General features: G+C 45.2%; 1 protein-coding gene across 1 annotated transcript in view; it reads right to left on the bottom strand.

The window, feature by feature from the left end:
- Positions 1 to 7357: 7357 nt before the first annotated feature.
- Positions 7358 to 26697, bottom strand: part of itprid2 (ITPR interacting domain containing 2) — a 58239-nt gene continuing 38899 nt past the window's right edge. Inside the window, exons 13-26 of the mRNA XM_079519169.1 lie at positions 26118 to 26348; positions 24008 to 24206; positions 22624 to 22870; positions 22293 to 22338; positions 20949 to 21031; positions 20379 to 20603; positions 19637 to 20112; positions 17821 to 19180; positions 16219 to 16281; positions 15994 to 16121; positions 13428 to 13527; positions 13105 to 13158; positions 12461 to 12820; positions 7358 to 11464 (exon numbers count right to left, since the gene is read on the bottom strand). Coding sequence (XP_079375295.1) covers positions 11360 to 11464; positions 12461 to 12820; positions 13105 to 13158; positions 13428 to 13527; positions 15994 to 16121; positions 16219 to 16281; positions 17821 to 19180; positions 19637 to 20112; positions 20379 to 20603; positions 20949 to 21031; positions 22293 to 22338; positions 22624 to 22870; positions 24008 to 24206; positions 26118 to 26348 — 3677 coding nt within the window. The 3' untranslated portion in view covers positions 7358 to 11359. The remainder of the gene's footprint in view (positions 11465 to 12460; positions 12821 to 13104; positions 13159 to 13427; positions 13528 to 15993; positions 16122 to 16218; positions 16282 to 17820; positions 19181 to 19636; positions 20113 to 20378; positions 20604 to 20948; positions 21032 to 22292; positions 22339 to 22623; positions 22871 to 24007; positions 24207 to 26117; positions 26349 to 26697) is intronic.

Here is a 26697-nt window from a genome sequence, read left to right as displayed (position 1 = left end):
ACATGATGTGTTCATCATTTAGGTTATAAACATGTGAAATGTAAAATCTGTGGTTTTCAACCGTGTGGTCCTAAGTTGAGGGGGTTCCAGGTGGTCCCCACGTTGCAGCTATAAATGATGGAGAGGTTTGTAACCAAATGGACCCTTATAGAATAGCCTATCTTTAACTCTTGAAGTTGAGAGTGTAAAATGTTATGCTCTCAAGAGTTAAATTATTGTTAAAACATCTGCATTATTTAATTTACAAGAAGTCTACACAATTAGAGAATATATTTTTTTGTAATTATCAACGTTTGCCTGTTATCCCTCCTATACAGCATGGAATTGTGGACAAAATCCCATGCGTTTTGGGTGTGTGTGAGAGGCTAAATGTCATCGAATGTTGGTCCCGGTGGTCCGTATGTGGCTCAAATGCAGAATAAATAAATCAATGGTCCTTGATGTAAAAAATTGAAAACCACGTTCGCTCGCGCGGCCAATGCGACGTATATAGGTGGGAGAGAAAGAGAGAGAAATGAGAATGATACAACCCAGAAAGCGGCGAAAAAGTATAGAAAAAAATAATTATAATCCAAATCAAAGTTATAGATCCATAATTTCCACCTGCTTTTTTTGTAAAAGGTGACTGTATATATTCTATGATCTACAATTATCGAAAAACATATGCCTTTTTAACAATAATCAAACAGAGCAAAAATATTCATAATTAAAAAAAAAGGTTTCCAAGCTTTTGAGAAATAGCATGAACATTTGATGTCGTCAGCAGAAGAGATTTAATTTAAATGTTTTTCAATGTATTCTCTGACTGGGAAGGCCTATAAATATAATATAGGCCAAATCTGAACGATAAATGAGCTGAACATATGATATATGCCTATAATAAAACATATTAACATATGTGTGTTACCCGCTCTGCATCGCGTTTAGCCTAATTAATTAATTAGCGCTATTAATTTAATGATGTCGATAATTAACTAATTATGGAATCAGGTGAGAGAAAAAATGCCATACCTGTTCAAATGATTCTGACACGAGGCATTGAGGGGCTGAGCGCGGCTCTGTGTGTGTGTAAGTGGCCACTATTTTTGTTTACGTGTGCGCGCGCGTGTGTGAGAAAGAGAGATAGAGCTACTTACTTATATAGCTTCACCCAGGCCAGGGTGATGGAGAGAGAGAGAGAGAGAGAGAGAGGGAGAGAGGGAGAGAGGTGATTAGCATACGGCACGCGCCATATGGCCTCTGCGTCAGTAAAACGGACCCGGCGATCACGTGACAAATCTTTTCCATTTGTATTAGCCAAACCCCCCCCCCTCTCTCTCTCTGTCACCATCTGTCACTAGTTAGGTCACACACACACACACACACACACACACACACACACACACACACACACACACACACACACACACACACACACACACACACACACACACACACACACACACACACACACACACACACACACACACACACACACACACACACACACACACACACACACACACACACACACACACACACAAAATCTCAGTGTCATAACATATGCCTATATTAGTATAAATGTATATGACTATGTATATTAAAGGACCACTTCACCACTTTTCAACCTATCTTCATATAATTGGTCCTCAGTCACTAATGTTCATGATAAAATAGCAAAATCTCTGTCTGTGTCTAGGAGGGCTGTGGGCAGTTCAGAAACCGATGATGTCACTGGTGGACGGGTTTCTGAACTGCCCTCAGCTCTCCTATGAGACAGACAGAGTAGGGAAAAAATCACACTCATGTGAAGTGAGGGGCACTCTTATCATCATACATCATCACATCACATGACATTCCGTGCTCAGCCAATCAAATCATCACTTCACTTTTCTGCCCTCACTTTGGGTGCAAGCACATTGTCGCGTCAACAGCGCCTAGAGCAGCTAGCTTTAAGTAGCATGTAATGTTGGTAAAAAATGTATTCCCAGATGTTATTAATATCCCGACTATATGTTGACTTAAGCACAGGGTTGTGATTACCCCTCCTTGCTGGTGCGTGTGTGTGTGTGTGTGTGTGTGTGTGTGTGTGTGTGTGTGTGTGTGTGTGTGTGTGTGTGTGTGTGTGTGTGTGTGTGTGTCCGAATGCGACCCCAAACAGCTGCAGGGGTCAATGGGTCGTGCTACAGACAGCCATTCCATGCACCACAGACAAACAGACAGACAGACAGACAGACAGACAGACAGACGGCTCCTTTGGGAGGGACTAGCAGCAAAACAAAAAAAAACCTTGTTTGACACAACATTCAGTTATTGTATAGGCCTACATCAGAGGGCGGTCTGTTACCATGGCGATGCAGTGGTTGCTAGACGGTTGCTAAAATGTTAACTGCTGCAGGAAGTTTGCATTGCTCTTATCAGCCTCCCGGAGACCAGACAGACATTTGATGAACAGCAGTGAATGGTTCCCTATGGAGACACAAAGGAGACAGTTTGTGTCTCCATAGGGAAAAAGTACTGACATACTTAAATTGTTACAAGTAAAAGTCTGGAATAAAGCATGTATACTTGTGTATAAGTGCAAAGGTATTGGTATCAAAATGTATTTAAAGTACCAAAAGTAGAAGGTACTCATTATGCAGAATGTGCCGTTTAAGTGTTCAAAATGTATACAAACTTTTGAAAATATAGCAGATCTACAAGCTCACAAATGCATTGTGACTCACAATGCATTTACAGTACTCCCAATGCATTTGTGAGCTTGTAGATCTGCTGTTTTCAAATGGCCGAAATGTACACTGGGTTGAAGTGGATAATGTATGTTTTGTAATAATAATCAAACTCTACAAAGTTTTCTAAATAATTGTAGTGGAGAAAAAGTACAATATTTGCTAGTATATAGATGTACAGTAGTGGAGTAGACGTGTACTGGAAATTAGAAATGGACCCTAACGGGTCCATTTGGTTCCATTTGTTCACTCTCAGAGATAAATTAACATTGATTTTACAATATAAATTGGGATCCCCAAATGACATTAAATGGGGGTCCGTAGACTAATGCATGTCAAACTGGTGGTCCTTGAAATTAAACGGGTTGAGAATCACTGCTTCTATTATGCGGGGTCCCTGACATATCTCTTCAAATGGGGGGCTTACAATTTGGGGGTCCTTGACATGAAAAAGTTTGGGAACCACTGAGCACTGATGTAAAGTACTTGAGTAAACGTACTTAGTTATAGTTACTTAACACCACTGGGAATGTTGGATCATGGACACATTTTTATGCATGGGTCCCTATATTTTTGGTTTCCTACATTTTGATTTTAATTCTATGAATTAGTGAAAATAGCTGATCTACAAGCTCACAACGTGTTACTGTAGATCTGCTATTTTCACTAGTTTGGTGCGTGTGTGTGATTTGAAAAGTTATCTGTGAGACAGACTGTTTATAAGTATATATAAGTTGAATGCACATAGTTATGTTTATGGTCATTAGACGCCCTCTGGTGGTCATTTTAGGTAATGAATCAGTCTGTCATTACCTATAGTAATACTGTAGGCTACTGTATCAAATGTGAAACCAACATGAGCATTGGTGGAAAGTATAGTAGGCTACATTTATTTAAGCACCGTACTAATAAGTACAATCGTGAAGGAATTTGTACATTACTTGAGTATTTCAAATTTCCAAAACATTTGCTTCTAGGTACTCCTTTACATGTATTTGAAAACTTTAGTTACTAGTTACTTTGATTATTATTACAAAACATACATTAAACAGTTCAGCCCTATACATTTTGGCCAATTTGGCCATTTGAAAATATCAGATCTACAAGCTCACAATGCTTCGCATCGCAATGCACTGTGAGGATACATTTGAAAACTTGAAATGGCCCTTTTGCACTATTGATACTTTTACTTAAGTAAAACATTTGAGTTATTTTTCCACCACTGAACACGAGTATATTCTAACAAACCTGATATGTGGCTTTAAAATATGATATGGCTTTAAAACCACTCCTTTAACCCATTAGGAGTCACAGGACCTGAGGCCCATACTACAAATGCCTTCTAAACTACTAGTTCTTCTTCACACTTTCAGTTTTTCAAAAATAGCAGATGTACAAGCTCGCATCAAGGCACGAAGTGACGCGATCTGAGCAGGGTTAATTGTGTTGACTTAAGACTAAGGGTTTGATATTTAGTCCACTAAGACTAGACGAAGACTAAGCCCTTTCAGTGCATTCTAAAGACTAAGACTAAATCAGAATTTGCTGTCAAAATTAACACTACGACTAAGACTAAAAGACTAAGGTTTTTGATATTTACTCGACTAAGACTAGACTAAGAGACTTTTCAGGTAACTAAAATAGGCCTAAAACTAAATGGTGTGTTATTCAAAAGTATTCAAATTCAAGTATTCAAATGTAATGCTGGAGGTGAGCTTGTATATCTGCTGTTTTTGAATAGCCCACAACGCTAGCGCTGGTCCATCCATAGCTTTAATGACTTTGTTAAGGCCTCATGGACCAGAGCTAGCCCCAACGCCAACATCCTAAAATGACACTGCAGATGCTTTCCCGGTGTCAAGTAAGTAAGCAGTCAGTTCAGAGTTTTATTGAAAATAAATATATCTTTATTATTTTTGAATCTATAAGGGGGTCGACTCCCCCCCCAACAACCACAGGTACAGTTAAAGCACATGGAACAAATAGACATTAACAACAATCAATAGAGCAGGCAGTGGTTCTCAAACTCTTCCCCCAAAAATTAATGTGTTTGGCCGCAGACCCCCCCATCCGAAAATGGACCCCCATACAAGATTTGTGTTGTAAAAAAAAGTGAGGTTGTAGATCGTCTATTTAAAAAAAAAAAGGTAATACAAAAAAATTGCTTATATGCATTTACTTTAGACCTTTGGGTGTGGCCCATGCTGTGTGGCCACTTAAAGCAACCAAATAGCATTGTACACACCTCCAGGTCTAAAGTAAAGTCATAAGACCTGGCACTTCTTAAGACACGCATAATAGGGCCCAATAGTGGTTTAAAGTGATTTGTATGCCATATCAACTCATTTTGTTGCATGGGGGGGACCCCCGGGAACCCCCTCAAGGACCCCTGGGGGTCCCCGCACCCCCACCTTGAGAACAACTTAAATAGAAGAGACAGTAGAACAGTCATCACATCACTGGGCAGGAAACTCAGCTATTGTAGTTTTGTTGTACAGTATGGCAGTTTTGTAGTTTTATTGTAAAGTATATGATAGTTTTGTAGTTTTATTGTACAGTATATGGCAGTTTTGTAGTTTTATTGTATATGATACTGTAGTTTTGTAGTTTTATTGTACGGTAGTTTTATTGTAAAGTATATGGTAGTTTTGTAGTTTTATTGTAAAGTATGTGGTAGTTTGTAGTTTTATTGTAAAGTATATAGTAGTTGTGTAGTTTTGTAATGCAGTATTGTACACAACAATATATGTTGTATTGCTGTACACTACTACAGTATATTGTAGTATCGTACAGTATATTGTAGTACTGTAGTACACGGTTGGACAGTACAATTGCAACTAATGCATTTCAGACAGCAGTTCCTGACCCACCCAAAAACACTTTATAGTTTAACATATTTATCAACAGGGGTGTGTGTGTGTGTGTGTGTGTGTGTGTGTGTGCTCTTAAATATCGTTGCTGTCCGGTATGTCAAAATTTCAACTTTATGTTTTTTGTCGCAAGTTTAATTCCCCGATTCGTCGTACGATATTATGGTGTTATGCAAGGATAGAAAAACAGCTCTCAGCACGCGTGTGAGCTTGTAGATCTGCTATTTGAAAAAGTGTTGTTTGAAACATAAAATGGTTTGTGGGTTGTGTAAAATAAATATTGAACCAAGAGCATTGTGACTAAATAATTACTGCATTGGATCCATTTGGAACACAAGGTTCTGTTTTTTTTCCATTTCCTGAAATTAACTGTTTTGGACCAAGCCCTCAGAATGGCTGGGCAACGTTGAAGCCGTCTCCATACTGGTCAAAAGTGGTACTGCAGTTCATGGCTGGGCCCAGGCTAAATTTACGAATTAATCGTGACGTAGAGGTACCACAAGAACAGCACGAGGGGTACTATGATAGGAGCCAACCAATCATATCAACGCTCCAGGGGTAGTACACGGAGGACTTAGTCGTTCTTCTATGGCCTCAAAACGCCGCTGAGCAACTTCCACTGAAGTTCCAATCCGTGCTCTAGATATATTATAGCTCTACGTTTTGGACATACAAGGTTTTCACCGACAGTGACGATATGAACCTTCTAGGCCGTTTCAGACGGCCTGTTGAAACGACTGGTTGTTTTTGTACTATTCAGTACTCTAGTACTGCTGGTTTTATCTCCTACCAGGACCTCTAGTACTGCTGGTTTTATCTCCTACCAGGACCTCTAGTACTGATGGTTCTATCTCCTACCAGGACCTCTAGTACTGCTGGTTTTATCTCCTACCAGGACCTCTAGTACTGCTGGTTTTATCTCCTACCAGGACCTCTAGTACTGATGGTTTTATCTCCTACCAGGACCTCTAGTACTGCTGGTTTTATCTCCTACCAGGACCTGTAGTACTGATGGTTTAATATCAACGCATGTAGCATGCGCATGTAGTTGCAAGCAACCATTCAATTGAACCAATTGGATCACTTGGGTCGACTTGGGTCAACGTGCAACAGGACATATATCACACCGCTGAGACGAACGCTAAAACCGTTTTGTTGCGTCTCTCGACCCTTTGGTGTGGTTTGGGCTTAAGGGTGTACAAATGACAATGGACCCTTATGTGCACCCTCAGAGTTACAGACCTGTAATGATCCATTTGGTTCCTAACAATCAATGTAGCTGAGGACCCCTGGGGGTCCCCGGACCGCACTCTGAGAACGACTGTTTCAGCAACATGAGCTCATTACCCTATTGGCTTGAATATAAGACTACGTTTTTTTTCCAATGGAAATATCCTTAAAAAAAACGGGGTCGTATTATAATAGAGGACTAGACTATTTGACATTCAGTGTTATTTTTCCACAAATGAGTCTTGAAAAATGGGGCTCGTCTTATAGAGTCTTATATTTGGGACAATATTTTAGTTCCTATTAGATTTGATTAGTTTAGTTTAGATAGATTAGTTTGTGTCTGGCTAGATGGATTAGTTTTGTCCGCTGAAATAATACAGCAGTATTAGTTCTGGTTCTAGATAGATTTAGTTTGGTCTGGTTAGATGGATTAGTATCATAATAATCCTCGAATGAAACCAGAGGCGATACAACATCAACCAATATTGTCTATCTATCTATTCTACACAGTATCTCAACATATACCCCATTTACAAATAGACAAAAATGTTAAAACGTATCTTTTAATAATGAAATATTTCACATTTCTAACAGTTTACTCCCGGAAAAAAATAAAATAAAACTGAACTAAAAGAGAAGATGGGCAGAAAAATCAAAACTCCATCATCGCTCCATTTCATCAAACAGACGCTGAACTCAACTCTGGTTCAGTGTTGAAATGGTTATTGCACAGTTTTGGAATGTAAGCTAAACAGTATTTGACATTTTAGGTTTACAACATTTACAATGAATCTTCAGCTACACATCTTAACGTCTCCCAACAAACTAATTATTTCTCATAAAACGTATTTCAACATATTAACGTATTTGACAGTGAAGACAGACAGTTAGCAGCACAAACTATGACCGAGCCTGGGTTCAATTACCGGACAGTAATCACCATTTATGGCTCCAATGCAGCCCCGACAGCACGTCGCAGGGCCGACGGGCGGCCTTTTGCTGCGTGTCACTCCCCATCACTCTCTCCCCGTTTACTGTGTACCTATACCGTACTATCAATAAAGGCATACAAATCCCTAAAATACATCTTAAAAAAATAAATAAATCTACATTTATTATCGTTATGATTGTACACCAGGACAGGGCGCTAACATGAGCTAACCGAGGTTAGCGCAACACTGCCTGCTCCGCGATAATATTTATCGGTCGATTTAAAATGGCCACGCCCTCATCGTTGTCAACATGACAACAACCAGGCCACACCCTCAACCCTACTGTAAAGACACAGATGTCATTTTCGCTATCACGCAATTCCAGACGGCAGATCCGTCGCACCGTGAGAGCCAAACTACACCCGGAAGTTCGTTGGAATGCACTGGAGTCAATGGGAGCCCGGTGACCAGCTCATGAACACTTTTTCTGAATGACAGACCTTTTGTAAAGTAATCGCTTCTGGAAAATAACCGAAGACATATAGTATATAACACATTATTGTCTGCTGTGTTGCTTTTCGATATGTACACTGTGTAATCCTATAGAGCAGCGGTTTCCAAACCTTTTTGGCCATGCACCCAGTTACCTCCCGACCTAACTGATGCACCCCGTTACCTCCCGACCTAGCTGATGCTAGGCCGTTCCCTGTCTGGCAGCCAAATCTCGCGATACCTCCGAGACAGAAACGATACCTGCCGCTGTTTAGATGCCTCAATAAAATGATGTACTGTGCACATCAAAAAGCAACCGATTAGACAACAACCTGCGATATGTCTTATATTCCTGAACCGATTATGTGACAAAAGTCGCAATTGTTCAGAAATGGTGTTTGGTCCGGCCGGCGCCATCCACTGCCATCCACTGTATGTTATGGAACTTCCGTTGCGAGGTTTGCCAGCCATGAAAGCGTCCCTGAAAGAAAGTGTCATGGCACGTACCATGACGTCAGCGCGTCCCTGAAAGAAAGTGTCATGGCGCGTACCATGACGTCAGTGAGCGTCTCCTCCTTCTGTAAATACATTCCTTGTCCGAACCATGACAACATACTGTAACCTCCAGCTGACTTGACCTTTGACCTCTCGGAACACACAACCCAACTACACACGCTTAACACATCCTGAACTGTACTGTAGTGTAGTGTACCAACTAGTGTACTGAACTGTACTGTAGTGTACTGCACTGTACTTGTACTGCAGTGATTCTCAACCTTTGTCATTTCAAAGGACCCCCAGTTTGACCACGGACCCCCCATTTGATTGAATATATTTTATCTCTACATGGGACCCTCCCAATCTATACTGTAGGATCTGGATCATACGTGTTAACCTTCAGCGGTACAAAGGGGCTTCAAGCCAGGCTTTACAGATCTGTAACGGTACGTTCTAACAGCGGGCGACTCTGGGTTGCGGCAATCCTGCTGTCATTACCGTTATGTAATGTAAACGTATCACCGTACCGCGTGGAGGGTAAACAAGGCAAGGCATGGATTCGATAAAATATTTTGTGCCATTGACGACTTTTTCACTGGAGGGCGCCGTTAGCTAACCTATGGAACATGCATGGTTTGTGATGATTCTCGTGAGGCACGTTGATCACATGACCGGGAAAATATATATTCTCACGCACAGGATCCAGTCTGAGAACGCCACTACAATGCATTCCAATGGGACAGCTGCACGCAGAGCAGGCACTCAATCACAGCTTGTATCGTTCAAACCGATTGTCCCCTATGGGCCGAATCTACGACATCCGTGCGTGTCATTTGAAACCCGGGCACGGAAAGAGTTTTAAAACGTACTGTTAGGGGGTCCCCCTGGTGATCCCCGGACGCGACGTTGAGAAACAGTGCTGTACAGTAGAGAAATGTACAGTAAGCGTACAGTACTGGACTATAGTGTATGTGCTGTACAGTAATTGTAGTCCGACTGGATGGTTAATGGTGATGATATTAGGTTACATGGTATGGTCTGCTGGCGCTGGAGTTATTGTTCTGCTATTAATCAATGCAGTGTTGATTTGGACAGCAATCTTTTTTATTTAGTTTCAGTCATAGTCTTTTTGTCATCTGAAATGTTTTAGTTTGAGTCTTTGAGTTGAAATCTACAGTTAACTTTGTCAGGGAAAAAAAGTATTTTGGCGGGCCTCGATGCTGCCAAGAATGACAGATTTCACACTTGTAAGCTTGTAGATCTGCTATTTTCAGAGCGTAACACCCGAGCGCAACCAAAACTAAAATGACTTGTCTTTTAGTTCTACTGGATCTCTTCTACACTAGCATTTCAGACGAAAAGTTACGAAATTGTCTTAGTTTTAGTCATCATACTAGCTTTGTTTCTATTCAGTTTTTGTCAGTGAAAAAAGTTAGTCGACAAACATCTTGAGTCATATAGTCTTAGTCTACCAAATCAACACTGTATGGAATGTTCTGGAATCAATGGAATGTTCTGGAATCAATGGAATGTTCTGGAAATCAATGGAATGTTGTGGTCTATATGGAATGTTCTGGAATCAATGGAATGTTGTGGTCTATATGGAATGTTCTGAAATCAATGGGAATGTTCTGGAATCAATGGAATGTTCTGGAATCAATGGAATGTTCTGGAATCAATGGAATGTTCTGGAAATCCATGGAATGTTGTGGTCTATATGGAATGTTGTGGTCTATATGGAATGTTGTGGTCTATATGGAATGTTGTGGTGGAACCACTGGAGGATGTACAGAGATCTTGATGAACTAGGACAGTGGTTTTCAACCCTTTTCATATCAAGGCCCGTTATTTAGTCGCCATTTGAGCCACGGACCACCATTTGATGACATCTAGATTCATCAGGTGCTATATGATAGCGTCTGACGAAGCTCACGGCGAAACGCGACGTGCTAATAAATAAGTAGATGACCGTACAAGCTTCACGAGGCGCCTTGTGAAGCTTGTAGGTCTACTATTCTCAGCCATTCCCGCCGCGTGACGACAGGGCATGAATTAGGCTCGACTCCAGCTACAGCGGAGGGGGAGGCGACACAGACAGACACACAGACAGACAGATAGGGCTAGTCTCAGTGGTGAAATGTTTTACATTCAAAGTCTCGTTGAAAATACAGTTATGTGACGTTACGTAGCCTGTGCTTCGGCTCCAGTTAAAGGTCCACAAAAATAGCCACAAAAATAGCCGACAAGCTCAAGCCAACAAGCTCAAAACTGTGCTTGTAGATCTGCTATTTTTGCTATATTTCAATTGAAATCCTGTTTTTTTTTGTTGCTATTTTTTAATTGGATTTATTTAACTTCAAATGCCTTTCAAATGCCCTTAATTATAGTTATGTTATCTTTATGAACCTTGGAATTGTAACGGCTGAAATCAATAATATATCAGTATTCTGATATTATGTGTCATATTGCGTAGTTTGTCATTGCGTGGCGTTGCGTTTGTACCCAGGCTTGGTCATAGTTGACACTCTTCAGCTTGTGTAGACGTATACATACAGTGTTTATTTTGTACAGTGCTGTTGCTAAGGACTCTGTGGTTACTAGGGAAGTAGTTACAGGAGGATGTCGTTGACTACAGGTGCTCTTGGGTTGCCAGGGGCGACCTGCGCGGCGACATGACGGACAGCAGCTCGTGGAGAATCTCCTGGCGGATTTCGTCTGCGACACTCCGTTTGATCTGCATGGGCGCACGCACACACACATGCACGCACATGCACACACACACAGACACACACATTGTGGTTACCATAAAATAAGAGGAACGGCACAGGCTACTGTTAGACGGATGATATGTTCTTAGCTTGCTGATAATCCTAGATGACTATTACTACTGTATGTATTTGATGTATTACCATGTGTTGTTCCTGCTTACTGTAAATCGCTCTGGATTAACCCGTTTAGACCTGAGGACGATTCTACAAAATGTCTTCTATATCATAAAAGTTTGTGTTAGGGTGTGACCAGGCGTTTCTCTCTGCCTTAGGTTGTGACCAGGCTTTTCTCTCTGTCTTAGGTTGTGACCAGGCGTTTCTTTCTGTCTTAGGTTGTGACCAGGCGTTTCTCTCCGTCTTAGGTTGTGACCAGGCTTTTCTCTCTGTCTTAGGGTGTGACCAGGCTTTTCTCTATGTCTTAGGTTGTGACCAGGCTTTTCTCTCTGTCTTAGGGTGTGACCAGGCTTTTCTCTCCGTCTTAGGGTGTGACCAGGCTTTTCTCTCTGTCTTAGGTTGTGACCAGGCTTTTCTCTCTGTCTTAGGGTGTGACCAGGCTTTTCTTTCTGTCATAGGGTGTGACCAGGCTTTTCTCTCTGTCTTAGGGTGTGACCAGGCTTTTCTCTATGTCTTAGGTTGTGACCAGGCTTTTCTCTCTGTCTTAGGGTGTGACCAGGCTTTTCTCTCCGTCTTAGGTTGTGACCAGGCTTTTCTCTCTGTCTTAGGTTGTGACCAGGCTTTTCTCTCTGTCTTAGGTTGTGACCAGGCTTTTCTTTCTGTCATAGGTTGTGACCAGGCTTTTCTCTTCGCAGATGAGTAAGGCTGGGGCCGAGGCGAATTTGACAAAAAGCTTAATCCACGAGATATCTGGTAGTTGACAGCGGACTGGTGTAGAGGGACTGGTGTAGAGGGACTGGTGTAGAGGGAAACTAGTTGGCAGTGAAATAATTAACCGGTAGACAGACCTCTTTAATAAGCTGCTGGAGTTCCTCTGCTTTGACTCCTCCGTCTCTCCTCTCTTCTCCTCCCCTCGCCTCCTTCCCTTCTCTCCTCTCCTCTACTCCTCCTCTCGCCTCCTCCTCCTCCACCTCTTCTCCTGTGTCCTCTCCCTCCCGGCTGGGCGGGGGCATGTTGGGGCGAGTGGGAGGGGCGGGCGTTATGTTGATTGACGCCCGGTACACTTCCTGCTTCCGCTCGCCGGCCGCTCTAATTGGACTGGAGGAGCGGGAAGAGGAGGGGCCCGTGGCCGTGGAGGGGGTGTGGCTTTCGTCGTTGTCGTCGAGCTCCGATTGGAGGAAAAGTTGCTCTCTGAGCAGGTCTGACACCTGGACGGATGGACAGACAGACAGACAGACAGACAGACAGACAGACAGACAGACAGACAGACAGAGACATGTTTTACAAGAGAAGACTATTCAATTCAATTTTATTAAAGTGTCAAATCACAGTTGTCTCGAAAAACGTTACTGTTATTTTATTTTTTTAATCCAAAATGAGTTAATAGCACAGGCAGACTCTTCAATTTTGACGTGTAATTTTCATATCGTCCCTGTGTGCGCCTGCGTGTGTGTGTATATATGTGTGTGTGTGTGTGTGTGCGCGCGCGTACCGGCTCCATGGCTCTCAGTGCTGAGGAGGTAGACAGATCATCAACACTGCCGCCCTGGAGGACAAGGAGAGAACAGCAACAAAGACAAAATAGTTGAAGACAATTGCACGTTGCAGTTCAGCATCTGACCAGCAGATGGCAACACAGCACTGTTGTTTTTTTCTCTAACCTAGCAGAAAAGGTGACACATAAATCACTAGGAGTAAACTTTACTTATTGTGTGCACTGCATGTGGACATAAATGATTTACAATTGTGTGTGTGTGTGTGTGTGTGTGTGTGTGTGTGTGTGTGTGTGTGTGTGTGTGTGTGTGTGTGTGTTACCAGGGGCTGGCTGTGTAGTCTGTCCTCCAGTTGAAATTCGAGTTCCTGTAGTTCGCGTCTCACATCCGACCTCAGAGCCTGAAGCTGGTCCGCCTGCAGTCTGAGCAGAGCAACACATCTCACCTTGGATTTCCTCCACTAAAACTATGACAAAAATGTTCGTCGACTGCCTTTTTTCACTGACCAAAACAATATAAAAAACTAAATAAAAACTAAGCCATGATGACTAATACTATGACTAAATATACTGACAATTTTGCCAACAAATAAAACTTTGAAAATGTTAGAGAGGGGAAGAGATCCAGTGGAACTAAAAGAGTAAAAGATTTTATGTTTGGTTGCGCTCTGAAAATAGCCGATCTACAAGCTCACAAGTTGTGAGCATGCAACCAAGTCTAAAAATCAGGCATTACGACAACACCAAGGCCCAGCCAAAATAAATTTATTCGACTAAACGCTGAATAGTACCTACTGGTTCCATTTACATTGTTGTTACACAATAGAATCTACTGTTTTAAACTGGCCTACAGATCAGCTCTCAGGCCACTTCTCCACCAGGGTTGAATAGTTTCCGACTGGTCTTTTCCCCCCCAGCCTAATTCTGAACCTGTTCAGAGTGTTTCCACTGAAAATGAAATGGTTCAGAAGTCAGAACCCTATATGTTTGTTCGAACTGGAACCAAAAACATACTTGTTTTTTCTTGCCCTGAACCGGGAACTATTCTACAGGTTGGAAGATGCAGATGCCAGAAATAAACAATGGCAAAAGCAAGTGGAAAATCATCATTGACGATTGAATCTCCCCCGTTAAACTGGTGGAAAACGCAGGCCGGTACACGGCCGGTTCCTTGAAAAAGCACAGAGGTTTCAGAGAATCTCTAGAGAACGGAACCAGTTCTAGAACCAAAGTTCTTGTGGTGGAAAAGAGGCCTCAGTGTAAACACATCCACCTCGTTACAGTATGTACTCATCTGCTCTGAACAAACAAACCCTGGCGCATAGCGGCTGTTACGGATGTAGGGGTACGGGTCTGCTATATGTGCCTGTGTTTGTTTGTGCGCGCGCGCCTGTCTGTCTCGTCCCTGCAGATCCGGCAGCCCAGCCATTGGTGGGGAGCGAGCGTTCCCGACGCTCCACCATTGGTCGCTTGCTCCCAATCCAGCGCGTCCAACCGGCTCCTCCACCTGGCTCCACCTGACAGCATAAAGTCACCCTGAAGACTACGTTCCAGGCCGCTGTCAGTTCAGTAAATGCTCTAGAGTAGAGTAGAGACAGCGTGCCCTCCGTGCAGGGGAAGAGAGTGCCTTAATTAAACCCTTTAATTCATAAGTGCATATTCTTGAATTGTGAACACGAGCAGGTAGTATAGTAGGTATTTTTCCGTAGTATTCTCACTGTTATCCACTTAGGTAGTTAAGCAGGCTCCTCACTTGTATTTTTGTTTGGCGTTCTAGGTATAGAATAGAGTAGTTAGATAGTTAGGTTTTCTTTTGCTAATACCAGTCAGATTTGGGAGGGGTTTACGTTAGGATATTTTGTTTATTTCATTGCTTTAGGTCCTGCTCAGCCCTGCTCACCTTGTTTGCACTGGTAGCACGTAATACACTGTTTTCACCCTGTATGCCACAAAAGAGTAATGAATAAAACAACTTTTGGCATTTAACCACCTTGCCTTATTCCAACATAAACCACCCTGGACTCAGTGAGTCGTTCCAAATGGGGCCTCGTGGAGCGTAACTGAACCTGGTTACGTATGTATATATATTTCTTTATTCAAGTGGCATACGGTTGTGGAAACGTTGTTTGAGACTCGAGTAGAGAGAGATGGCACCTCCATAAATTTGTTGACAGCCCGACGTTGGCTCAAATGGATGCTTGTGGCAAAGAGGACTTAAATAAAATAGCTTTCTATTATAAGATTCTCGTCCCGATGGTTGCAGGTAAGGAAGAACTAAAGATGCACGTTTTGTCTGGTCTTGTCGTTAAGAATATCCTGCTGGTGTTGCCTGGCGAGGAGGCAGCGAGTATGTCCCAAGGCGAGGCGAATGGTGGCGCTCAAGCGGATGCTCAGAGTGAGGAGGGTGCTGAGGCGCCGATCCAGCCACAGCCACAGGTACATGGGGGTGGTCAGCCACTGCCCGATCCAGATGGATCCAAGGAGGACGCTGAAGTCCGTATTGCACAGATGAAAGTGAATTTACAAATGCGGAAAGCTGAGCTTGAGCACCAGCTCCAGGTAAAGAAACTGGAGATTGAGGCAGACACTGCCGTGCGAATAAAGCAGATGGAAATCGTCGCTCAACGAGGGGCTCACACTGCATTTCATTCAGGTATGTCACCTGCGGGTACTACTCCTGTCACCTGCGGGTACTACTCCTGTCACCTTTGATGTGTCTAAGCATTGCTTTAGTGCCAACCTTCAAGGAATCTGAGGTGGACTGCTATTTTGCTGTTTGAGAGAACTGATTCTGCGCTCAAGTGGCCAAAAGATGTATGGGCAGAGAGGATGTGTGTGTGTGTGTGTGTGTGTGTGTGTGTGTGTGTGTGTGTGCGCGCGCGCGCCTACCTGTCAGCAAGACTCAGGTGTGTGTAGACAAGCGCCTGCTGTCTGATGATTGACAGCTCCAGATCCATCATGTGACTACGGAACTCACACAAGCTCTCCCTCTTCTGTTGCAACTCTGCCAGAGAGGACTGGAGAGAGAGAGAGAGCGAAAAAACAGAGTTAATAGTTGATCCATGACATTGTTTTTGCGTAAACAGAAATGCATTGTGGGTTAGGAGGATGTACCTGTTGGGTGGATGCGCTTGATCTGGGATCAGCGAACATGTGGTCTGATGGTGTGTCTGCTCTCTGGATGGACAGACAGACAGACAGACAGACAGACAGACAGACAGACAGACAGACAGACAGACAGACAGACAGACAGACAGACAGACAGACAGACAGACAGACAGACAGACAGACAGACAGACAGACAGACAGACAGACAGACAGACAGACAGACAGACAGACAAACAGGCGTGTAAATATTCTGATTATACCTCTGGCTAAATGTCAACACAGATGAGAACTAAAGGCCTGCACTGACTGACCACTAGTATTGTTTACTGTTGTCGTGGTTCCCATTGTGATTCTCCCTATTATACGAGTGGTCAACCTGCGGGCCGGGGCCTACTGGTGGGCCGTGAGGATACAGCAAGTGGGCCACCGAATAACAGACATAACAAAATATAACATCAATATTGTTTTTAAGAATTTGAATTTTCTTTCTTTCAAATCTTGAAAATGTAGTTTTTATTGGATTACCGATAAATAGGAGCTTAATACTAACGTGGTAGTTAGTCCCTCTGATCCAAGACGCAAGACAATCGATCGGTTGGACGTAAAATGGCTGCCAACAACTTTCAAGTCCAGAAAGGTTGAGAACCACTGCCCTCTATATAACTTAAGATGTATTTATATACAGACAAAAGCTCCGCTGAATTTAACTCAGACAAACCGTAATCATCTGTCTGTAATCAGCACTTTCGTCTACTAGCACTAGTCGTCACACGGTCACACTAATCTCATCTCATGTCATCACTTACATACCGTCGTATATAACTATAGGCCTACTTTTAGACATGGCTAAAAACAGTTAGTTTTCATTTAAAAACGCTTACCCCAGTTTGAAAACAGGATCACTTTAACTTGATTTAGTGGGTCATTTATTTTGAATATGGCCGCCTTGGCATGAAAGAAGGAACCTTATCTCCCCACATGGACGTGTGAGAGATGGCCCGTGCATAACCGGCTCATGTGAATTAACAACATATTTTAAACCATTCTGGGCGCGCCGGGAACCCCTATTGGTGTTTTAAGGATTATGTTATACTTTAGCTATTGAAAAATAGCAGATCTACAAGCTCAAAGCGCAGCACCGAGAGCTTATAGGTCTGCTATTTTTGGAAAAATCATGAAAATGTGCCTCAAATCATTGAATATATATTCTTTCAGAGTGAAAGTTTTTAACTCAAATCTTTGCTTCTGGGAGGGTTCCTGGAACAACATATGTTCAGATGGGGGTCGGCGGCCAAATACATATAATTCTAGGGGTCCTTGACATGAAATATTGAGCACCACTGATAAGTAACACAGAAACATAGGTATTTCAGAAAACTGTTAGGATTTAGAAGCCATTTTTTAGAATCGGCCTCAGGTCTAAATGGGTTAAAGATTAATTTCACTTAGTTCTGACTTTTATCTTGTCCGACGTGAAGTAACAATGCGCGTGGCTGTGGGTGTACTGCTGCACTGGATCGCTGACGTTAACCATATTAATAATAATAATGATAGAATCACGCTATTCACATAACGCCGTCCTTTCTTCAGCGTGTTCTGCTTACTAACCTGCTGGTGCAGATTCTGAACTGCTCCTCTGATGTCGTGCAGAACTCGCCTCAGCTGCATCTCCGTACTTGGAGCTAAGCCTGGGGCTGAAGTAGAACCCTGCCCAGGGTAGAACCCTTGTCCTGGGCCTAGAGTAGAACCCTGCCCAGGATAGAGGCCTTGTCCTGGGCCTAGAGTAGAACCCTGCCCAGGGTAGAGGCCTTGTCCTGGGCCTAGAGTAGAACTCTGCCCAGGATAGAGGCCTTGTCCTGGGGCTGAAGTAGAACCCTGCCCAGGATAGAGGCCTTGTCCTGGGCCTAGAGTAGAACTCTGCCCAGGATAGAGGCCTTGTCCTGGGGCTGAAGTAGAACCCTGCCCAGGGTAGAGGCCTTGTCCTGGGGCTGAAGTAGAACCCTGCCCAGGATAGAGGCCTTGTCCTGGACCTAGAGTAGAACCCTGCCCAGGGTAGAGGCCTTGTCCTGGGCCTAGAGTAGAACTCTGCCCAGGATAGAGGCCTTGTCCTGGGGCTGAAGTAGACCCTTGCCCAGGGTACAGGCCCTGTCCTGGGGTAGAAACGGGGTGGGGGTAGTGGCTGTGCGGTGCCGGTAGGTGGAAGGCAGGGTAGGCGGGCCATCCATAAGCGTGGCACCCAGCGCACGGTGAGGTATAAGGAGCCTGGTGGTATGGCGATGGCTGATTATTACCACCATAGGCCTGATGGTGAGGCTGCTCCAGGTTGGAGAGGCTGCCGTGGTGAGGCATGCTGGGAGTTGTAGGCTGGTGGAGGAACTGGTTCGTTAAGGACTGGTGGTGAGGTGACGTGTAGTAGGGGGGTTGGGTGTAGTAAGGGCCGAGGGGGTGATGTTGCCCCGTGGAGTCAGGGTGGGGGCGATGAGGACTACTAGTTTGGGGGTCCCAAGCGGAGTGAAAGGGATCGCACATGGGTAGCCCCGAGTTTGAATTCCAAACGGGGTGGTGATGTTGACTGGCTGTGGGGTGGTGGTGATGATGCAACCGGCCGGGCTGACTCTGACTGGACAGATTGGGGACGCTCTGGGTGTTCCAGAAGTGGGCGGGGCCTCCCAGCGGCCTCTCCTCCAGCCAACCGAAGGGGGGAGTTGGTGGCGGCGGCGGGCTGGAGCTCTGCAGCGAATAGGACGACCGCGCGAGGTGCCTCCTCCGCGTGAGGTGGGACTTGGGGAGGAGGACGGGGACGCGCACGGGAGTCTCCTCCCCGTGCGGCGGCTCGGATGACGATTGGACGGCGGCCTGAGAAGAGGCAGGGTTTATGACGAGGGTAGAGAGATGATTGGTTGACGGCGAGGCGGAGCCACTGGCAGACGAGCTCCTTCCCACCTGGATCCTGAGAGAGGACACGATCCTGGAGGTTGGCACAAATATCACGTTTTTGGTTAACAATCAAATCATTCCAATAACTGATTTAATCAGGGGTTAACATAAAGGTCATGTTCTACTTGCCCAAAGGTCATGCCCACTTGCCCGAAAAGAAAAAAAGAAAAGAAAAAAAGGTTATAGATCTGCTATTTTTGAAAAATCGTGAAAATGTGTTCTTTGAATATATAATATTTTAAAGCGAACATTTTTAACTCAAATCTTTGCTTCTGGGTTGGGAGGGTGTCCCTGGATCAAAATATTTTGAGATGTGGGGTCGGCAGCCACATACATATCATTTTGGAGGTCCTTTGCGTGAAAACGTTTGAGGACTACTGATATATCAACATACGATTTTTTTCAGAAAACTGTTAGGAATTTTGTAGAATCATCCTCAGGTCTTAATGGGTTAAAGTTAAGGTAATGTAATGGTGACAGGCCTTACCTGGACGGACAGGGGGGGGAAGGGGAGGAAGGCAGAGACATGGACCTCCTCAGAGTGGGCGGTCTGCCTCTTCCTGGCAGGTGGAGCGTCACAGAGTTGTGGTAGCGCTTGGCTCGCTCCAGAGCCTGGTGGACCAGCAGGGCTGAGGGACTGTAAACCTCGACCTCCTCCTCCAGAGAGGGACTGGAACCCTCCACCTCCTCCTCCAGAGCCTGTTGGACGAGCAGGGCTGAGGGACTGGAACCCTCGACCTCCTCCTCCAGAGCCTGTTGAACCAGCAGGGCTGAGGGACTGGAACCCTCCACCTCCTCCTCCAGAGCCTGTTGGACGAGCAGGGCTGAGGGAGTGGAACCCTCCACCTCCTCCTCCAGAGCCTGTTGGACGAGCAGGACTGAGGGAGTGGAACCCTCGACGACCTCCTCCAGAGCCTGTTGGACCAGCAGCGCTGAGGGACTGGAACCCTCGACCTGGGAGGCCTGCAACCAAACAGTGACAACTAGGGTTGGGAAAGAACAGCGACATGGCTTGGGCCAGTAGCCACTTTGAGTGGCAGTCCGTGCAAACGCTCTCACCAGAACATGATTGATTTACTATTCTGTGCATATCGGGTCGCTAACTAACGCTAAGACTAATTCTAATTCTAACATTTTACAAAATAAAAATGTAACTAAACTAAAACCTGCTTTAAAAACGAAATAACTGAAATTGAGTCAAAGCAGAAATAAATATGAAATACAATAACCTGGGTCTGCGTTTCAGACTGTCCGGTCTGAGCCTCCTCCTCCTCCTCCTCCTTAGAACTACGGCTCCCATCATGCACCTGTGCTGCCGACCGAGACTCCTCCTCCTCCGTGTCGACCAGCCGCTCGAACGCCGGATGGTCCAGGGCGAGCGGCGTGGCCACGTCATGTGACGCGTGCGAGGTGACGGTGGTCTCGCTGTCGCAGCTGTCGCTGCTGTCCTGCACCTGGTGGGTTGGACGGCCCATTAACTCAAGTGGTTGTCAGCCCCGGGCCGGACAAATATTCAGAGATTGGATATGGGTCAAAATTTCAATATCGTGGATCTCTACTAGTTTGTCAACAAATTGCTGTCTATTATTCACTAACATTATTATGGTCCATTTCTCGGTTCCATTACTACACACACACGTCTGCGCCACACACACACACACACACACACACACACACACACACACACACACACACACACACACACACACACACACACACACACACACACACACACACACACACACACACACACACACACACACACACACACACACACACACACACACACACACACACACCTTGAGGTAGCTGTTGGAGTCAGGAGATGGGTCCTCAGCAAAGCCACTACTGTCAGACTGTTGGCTTGTTGTCCTCGTCATCCCTGTTACGCACACACGCAGACAGACAGACAGACAGACAGACAGACAGACAGACAGACAGACAGATGAAATTAATGAAATATATTTGTATATACAAATAACAACCAAGCGGAATAATCAGACGGCTACTGTACAAAGATTTTATGATTAAGTTGGAAGTGCATGGTTTGTCTGTTTGGCTTACATAAGGCTTTGATCTAAATTAAATTAATTAACTCCTTATGCAATGCAACTTTAAATTAGCCCAGACATCACACATCTTTTGGTGCGAGTGTGTGTGCGTGCGTGTGTGCGTGCGTGCGTGCGTTAGAACACAGTTCAGTGCAATGAACACAGGCATTTTCCATTTAGCCCACAACTATCCACCAAGGAGCTCAGTTCAATTAAGCAATATTAAGTGTGGTTTAACGTGATTATTGCCACGACAGTGATGCGGTCAGGAACGAGACGTAGTCGAGTTCCGCAAGCATCACTGAAGTGGCAATAATCACGTTAAACCACACCCTCTCGTGTAATATTGCAATTATACAACAGTTACCCTTAAAACTAAGAAAATCGCTGAAAAAACTAATTTCTTTAATGACAGATGTAGTCACTACGACCACAAATGTCCCAAGAAACTAGCTAGCCAAGCCACCGACTTTGCTGCGCTCTGGGAAAACAGAGCAGCTGAATTATTTGTTTTGATTAGGCGTGGAGTGGTGCTCGTTTGATCCACGGCTAGAAGGCTGTTTGAACCAATCAGATTGCTTCCTCGAAACGACTTGTGGTATAATACGTCTTATACTGCGTTCACACGGTCAGATGTAAAAGATGCAAAGATCACAGCATGATGTCATGTTGCCGCTTTGTAAAATCTGTTGCTCAGATGGCCGTGACGTCATTAACCCATTTTGAACGATACTGGGAACGATACAGTGACAGTACAGTACAGTACAGTACAGTACAGTACAGTACAGTACAGTACAGTACAGTACAGTACAGTACAGTACAGTACAGCACAGCAGAGGGTACAGTAGAGGGACCACCACACGGTAACTCTGTCATTTCTCAACCGTTTCGGACGCGGGCTGACACGCCGGAACCGGCCCGGCCCCCTGGGCGCGTTCCGTGTGGGGGTTCCGCCCACCCGGGAACCCCCACACGGAGTTGCACCACTCACTTCACACGGGTGTGATTTTTGTAATCGTGTGGCGGTGGTGATTCAGGATCAGGGGTTGAGGTCAGAGGTCAGAGTGTGTGAGATGGAGGGGTCAAACTCACCACTGGTTCTGGAGGTGCTGCGTGTCTCATCTTCATTACTCAGCAGCTAGAGACAGACGCGCGCACACGCACACACACACACACACACACACACACACACACACACACACACACACACACACACACACACACACACACACACACACACACACACACACACACACACACACACACACACACACACACACACACACACACACACACACACACACACACACACGGTGAGCTTGTACATCGGTTATTTTCGGCACACGGCTCCAACGATAAGCATAAATCGTACTCGACGGTCCGACGATGAGCATGAGCACATGACCCTTGACTTCCGGCTTACCTCCTCCATCTCGAAGGAGTCCTTGGTCTCTGCGCGCAGCTGAGTCAGATGAGGGTGGAGCATGGGCGGAGCTCTCTGTCTGATCTCCTCCGTCTGATTGGCCGAGAGAGGCCGATCTACAGTCTCATTGGCCGACCGTGGTTGATCCTCCGTCTGATTGGGCGACAGTGGTCGATCCTCTGTATGACTGGCCGATTGTGGTTCCCCCTCCTCATTGGCTGCTGAAGTGGCGAGTCTGTCTTCTGGCCTGTAGGGAGTCAGCTTTTTAAAAACGAGACTAATCACTGGTTTCACTGGTCTTGTGTCAGTGGTAGACTGGGTGTGTTTATTGGTGTGTCAGTGGACTTTAGCAATTTAGAAGGCCTTTGTAGAAGTGGAAAAAGCGGCACTCCAAAATAAAAGCTGCAAGACTCATAGATAGATATAAGAAAGACTAGTTTGCTCACATGCGCTGCTGGCCAATGGAGATCGACGTCGTTATGTGGTGGCCATCTTACTGGGGTTCAGTGTGTCTATGGGACATGTACTTTTTAAATAACCATAACTTGCTCAATTTCCAACCGATTTTCAAACGGTTTGGTTTGTTATAAACGTCAGAGATGTCCGCATACGTACTGTATAATATGCTTTTATATGACGTTCATATAAAAAAACATTAAGCAGATTATGCATCCTAAATCATAGCCACGTTGATAACGTTTGTAATAAACCAACCCGTTTGTACTGTAAATCCGTCAAGATTTATGAGTATTTGTGTTTGAGCTGCCATAGAACATACTGTACTGTAGCACCTCAGCAAGATGGCCGCCGGGTGAACTACGTCAGAGACTCCGCCTTGAGCCATCTAGCCTTTATATTTGTCTATGGCAAGACTGGCTCAGATGCAATTTCTCATGTTTTGATCTTTAGAGGTTTTTCTGGGAATCGAGGCTCAGATTGAGGTGGACTGAACAAACGAGGATGTTAGGGGGCTCAATACTAAATCGTCGCTACTGCACAGTTACAATATTAATGCTTCTGAAGACTTTTAAATATACGATGCTAGGCCAATTTTCGCTTCCTGATTTTTGGGGAAGGGAAACGGAAGGGGTTTTCCAAGTAAAATAGAGCAGAGGTTTGACCTGAATTAGTCTACGGACCTCCATTTAATGTCATTTTTCTATCTCTGGGACCCCAATTTATAGTGTAAAATCAATGTTAATTTAACTCTGAGAGCGTACATATGGAACCAGAGTTACAGACCCATAAGGGCCCATTTGGTTCCTAACTATCATTTAGCTGGGGACCCCCTGGAACTCCCTCAAGGACCCCTGGGGGTCCCCGGACCCCACTTTGGGAAACACTGGTCTAGAATGGCTGTCCGTCCGTCCGTCCCATTCTTTACCTGTGGTCCGTAAGGTCGTCCGTCTCGTCTCTGGACGAGCCGTTGCTCTCCTCGGTGACGGTGGCGAGGCAGCAGCTGTCCTTTCGGAGGAGCGCTGCCCCCCGGTGGTGAGCGTCGGTGCTGCTGCTGCTGCCGTCCGTGTGGGCGGAGTGACCGTTGACCAGGCCGGCGACGTTGTTGTTGGTGGTGGTGTGTCCTCCTGGGGGCGTTATAGAGTTGTCACAAGCATGATCACATAAACGTCTCATTGCTATTAATTAGCCCTTCGCTAAGCCCCACCCACTCCACGATGGCAAGCTGTCCTTCTCACCCATTGAGACGCATGTTAAAATGAGGGGATTTCTCCATATCAATAAAATAATCATTTCAGTAGCAAGAGCTTGAAAATGTCTTCTAAATCTAGTCAACCAGGCTGGCAGAGTAGGCTATGTACTGACAAATGTGCATGATATTATCTCAATAAACTAGAAATAGGAGGAAATGTTAGAGGGAGAAACAGTATCCAACTCCATCAACTTGTGTGTCCTACGCTCGCATGGTATCTTCAGCGGATTCTGTCGTCCTTCTGGGTCATTGGAAACGCCCCCAGCCACTAGTTTTATAGTTTTACTGAGGTTAGGTTTCATGGTTGAAGGACAGTGTTTTGTACCATACAGTTGTATGTTGTAAGTTGTAAGTACAAAACAAAGAATGTTTGCTTTCGCCATCTTTGTTGAAGAAGAGTCTGGGCAATGTTTTAGTTTATTTTATGCCAGTGTGTATTTTTGGTTGGCTAAGACTAGACTAAAGCTAAATAGTTTAAGTAGCCCAGCTAGGCCTAAAAGTTCAATCGTGTTTTCTTTTCAAAGACTGAGTTTAAATGAGAATTTGCTACTAAAAGTAACACTAAGCCTATGTTAAGCCTAACATACTTGTATAGGTTAGGTTAGGTTTAGGTATAATTTTACTGAGGTTAGTGTTGGTTTAGGGTTAGGCTGTCAATCACCGCGACTGGCCAATCACAGCGCACCATCTACTCAAACACGCTGAAGCTCGCATGTCCTACCTGTGTGTGTGTGTGTGTGTACACGTGTCCTACCTGTGTGTGTGTGTGTGTGTGTGTGTGTGTGTGTGTGTGTGTGTCCTACCTGTGTGTGTGTGTGTGTGTGTGTGTGTGTGTGTGTGTGTGTGTGTGTGTGTGTCCTACCTGTGTGTGCGTGTGTGTGTGTGGTGGGTGTGTGCGTGTCCTACCTGTGTGTGTGTGTGTGTGTGTGTGTGTGTGTGTGTGTGTGTGTGTGTGTGTGCGTGCGTGTCCTACCTGTGTGTGTGTGTGTGTGTGTGTGTGTGTGTCCTACCTGTGTGTGCGTGTGTGTGTGGTGGGTGTGTGCGTGTCCTACCTGTGTGTGTGTGTGTGTGTGTGTGTGTGTGTGTGTGTGTGTGTGTGTGTGTGTGTGTGCGTGCGTGTCCTACCTGTGTGTGTGTGTGTGTGTGTGTGTGTGTGTGTGTGTGTGTGTGCGCGTGTCCTACCTGTGTGTGCGTGGGTAGGGGCCGTTGTGTGCGTGTCCTACCTGTGTGTGCGTGTGTGTGTGTCCTACCTGTGTGTGCGTGTGTAGGGGCCGGTGTGTGCGTGTCCTACCTGTGTGTGCGTGTGTAGGGGCCGGTGTGTGCGTGTCCTACCTGTGTGTGCGTGTGTGTGTGTCCTACCTGTGTGTGCGTGTGTAGGGGCCGGTGTGTGTGTGTCCTACCTGTGTGTGCGTGTGTGCGTGTGTCCTACCTGTGTGTGCGTGCGTGTCCTACCTGTGTGTGCGTGTGTAGGGGCCGGTGTGTGCGTGTCCTACCTGTGTGTGCGTGTGTAGGGGCCGGTGTGTGCGTGTCCTACCTGTGTGTGCGTGTGTAGGGGCCGGTGTGTGCGTGTCCGGGGGGGACTGGCCCAGCAGGTTGTGTCCTACCTGTGTGTGTGCGTGTCCTACCTGTGTGTGCGTGTGTGTGCGTGTCCTACCTGTGTGTGCGTGTGTAGGGGCCGGTGTGTGCGTGTCCGGGGGGGACTGGCCCAGCAGGTTGTGTCCTACCTGTGTGTGTGTGTGTAGGGGCCGGTGTGTGCGTGTCCTACCTGTGTGTGTGTGTGTCCTACCTGTGTGTGCGTGGGTAGGGGCCGGTGTGTGCGTGTCCGGGGGGGACTGGCCCAGCAGGTTGTGCCTGCTGATGGATTTCTTCAGGATCCTCGCCACGTTCAGAGCAGAGTTGTTCCTCTTCAGAGGAGACACCTCAACACCACCTCCCCCGATCTCTCCTCCTCCTTCTCCTCCTCCTCCTCCTCCTCTCTCCTCTCCCCTGTCCTCTCCTCCTCGGCCGTCGTCTCCTCCTAGCAACACAACATCCAGTAGGTTAAGACAGTGGTGTACAGCTCTTTTCGTATCAAGGTCCATTATTATTATTTTTTTTAACCTTTTATTTATTGCTTTTGACAATACAAAGTGAAGTACGAACAAGTACAATATAGCCAAATATAATAGCCATAGGATGTCAAAAGTAAAAAGAAATCCCCCCCTTTGTGCCCTTAAATCTTCTTCCCCACCCTTGGTCCAACATACAACGTGCAACATACGAGAAAAAGTACATACAATTACAAACAAAAAACAAGAACAAAAACAAATAATAATCATGATGAATTCAGCGCAAATCTTTGAATATATATTCTTTCAGAGCGAGCG

The sequence above is a fragment of the Electrona antarctica genome, assembly GCF_951216825.1.
Source record: "Electrona antarctica genome assembly, chromosome: 13".
Classification (NCBI taxonomy): domain Eukaryota; kingdom Metazoa; phylum Chordata; class Actinopteri; order Myctophiformes; family Myctophidae; genus Electrona; species Electrona antarctica.
This window is presented reverse-complemented; position numbering and strand designations above follow the sequence as displayed.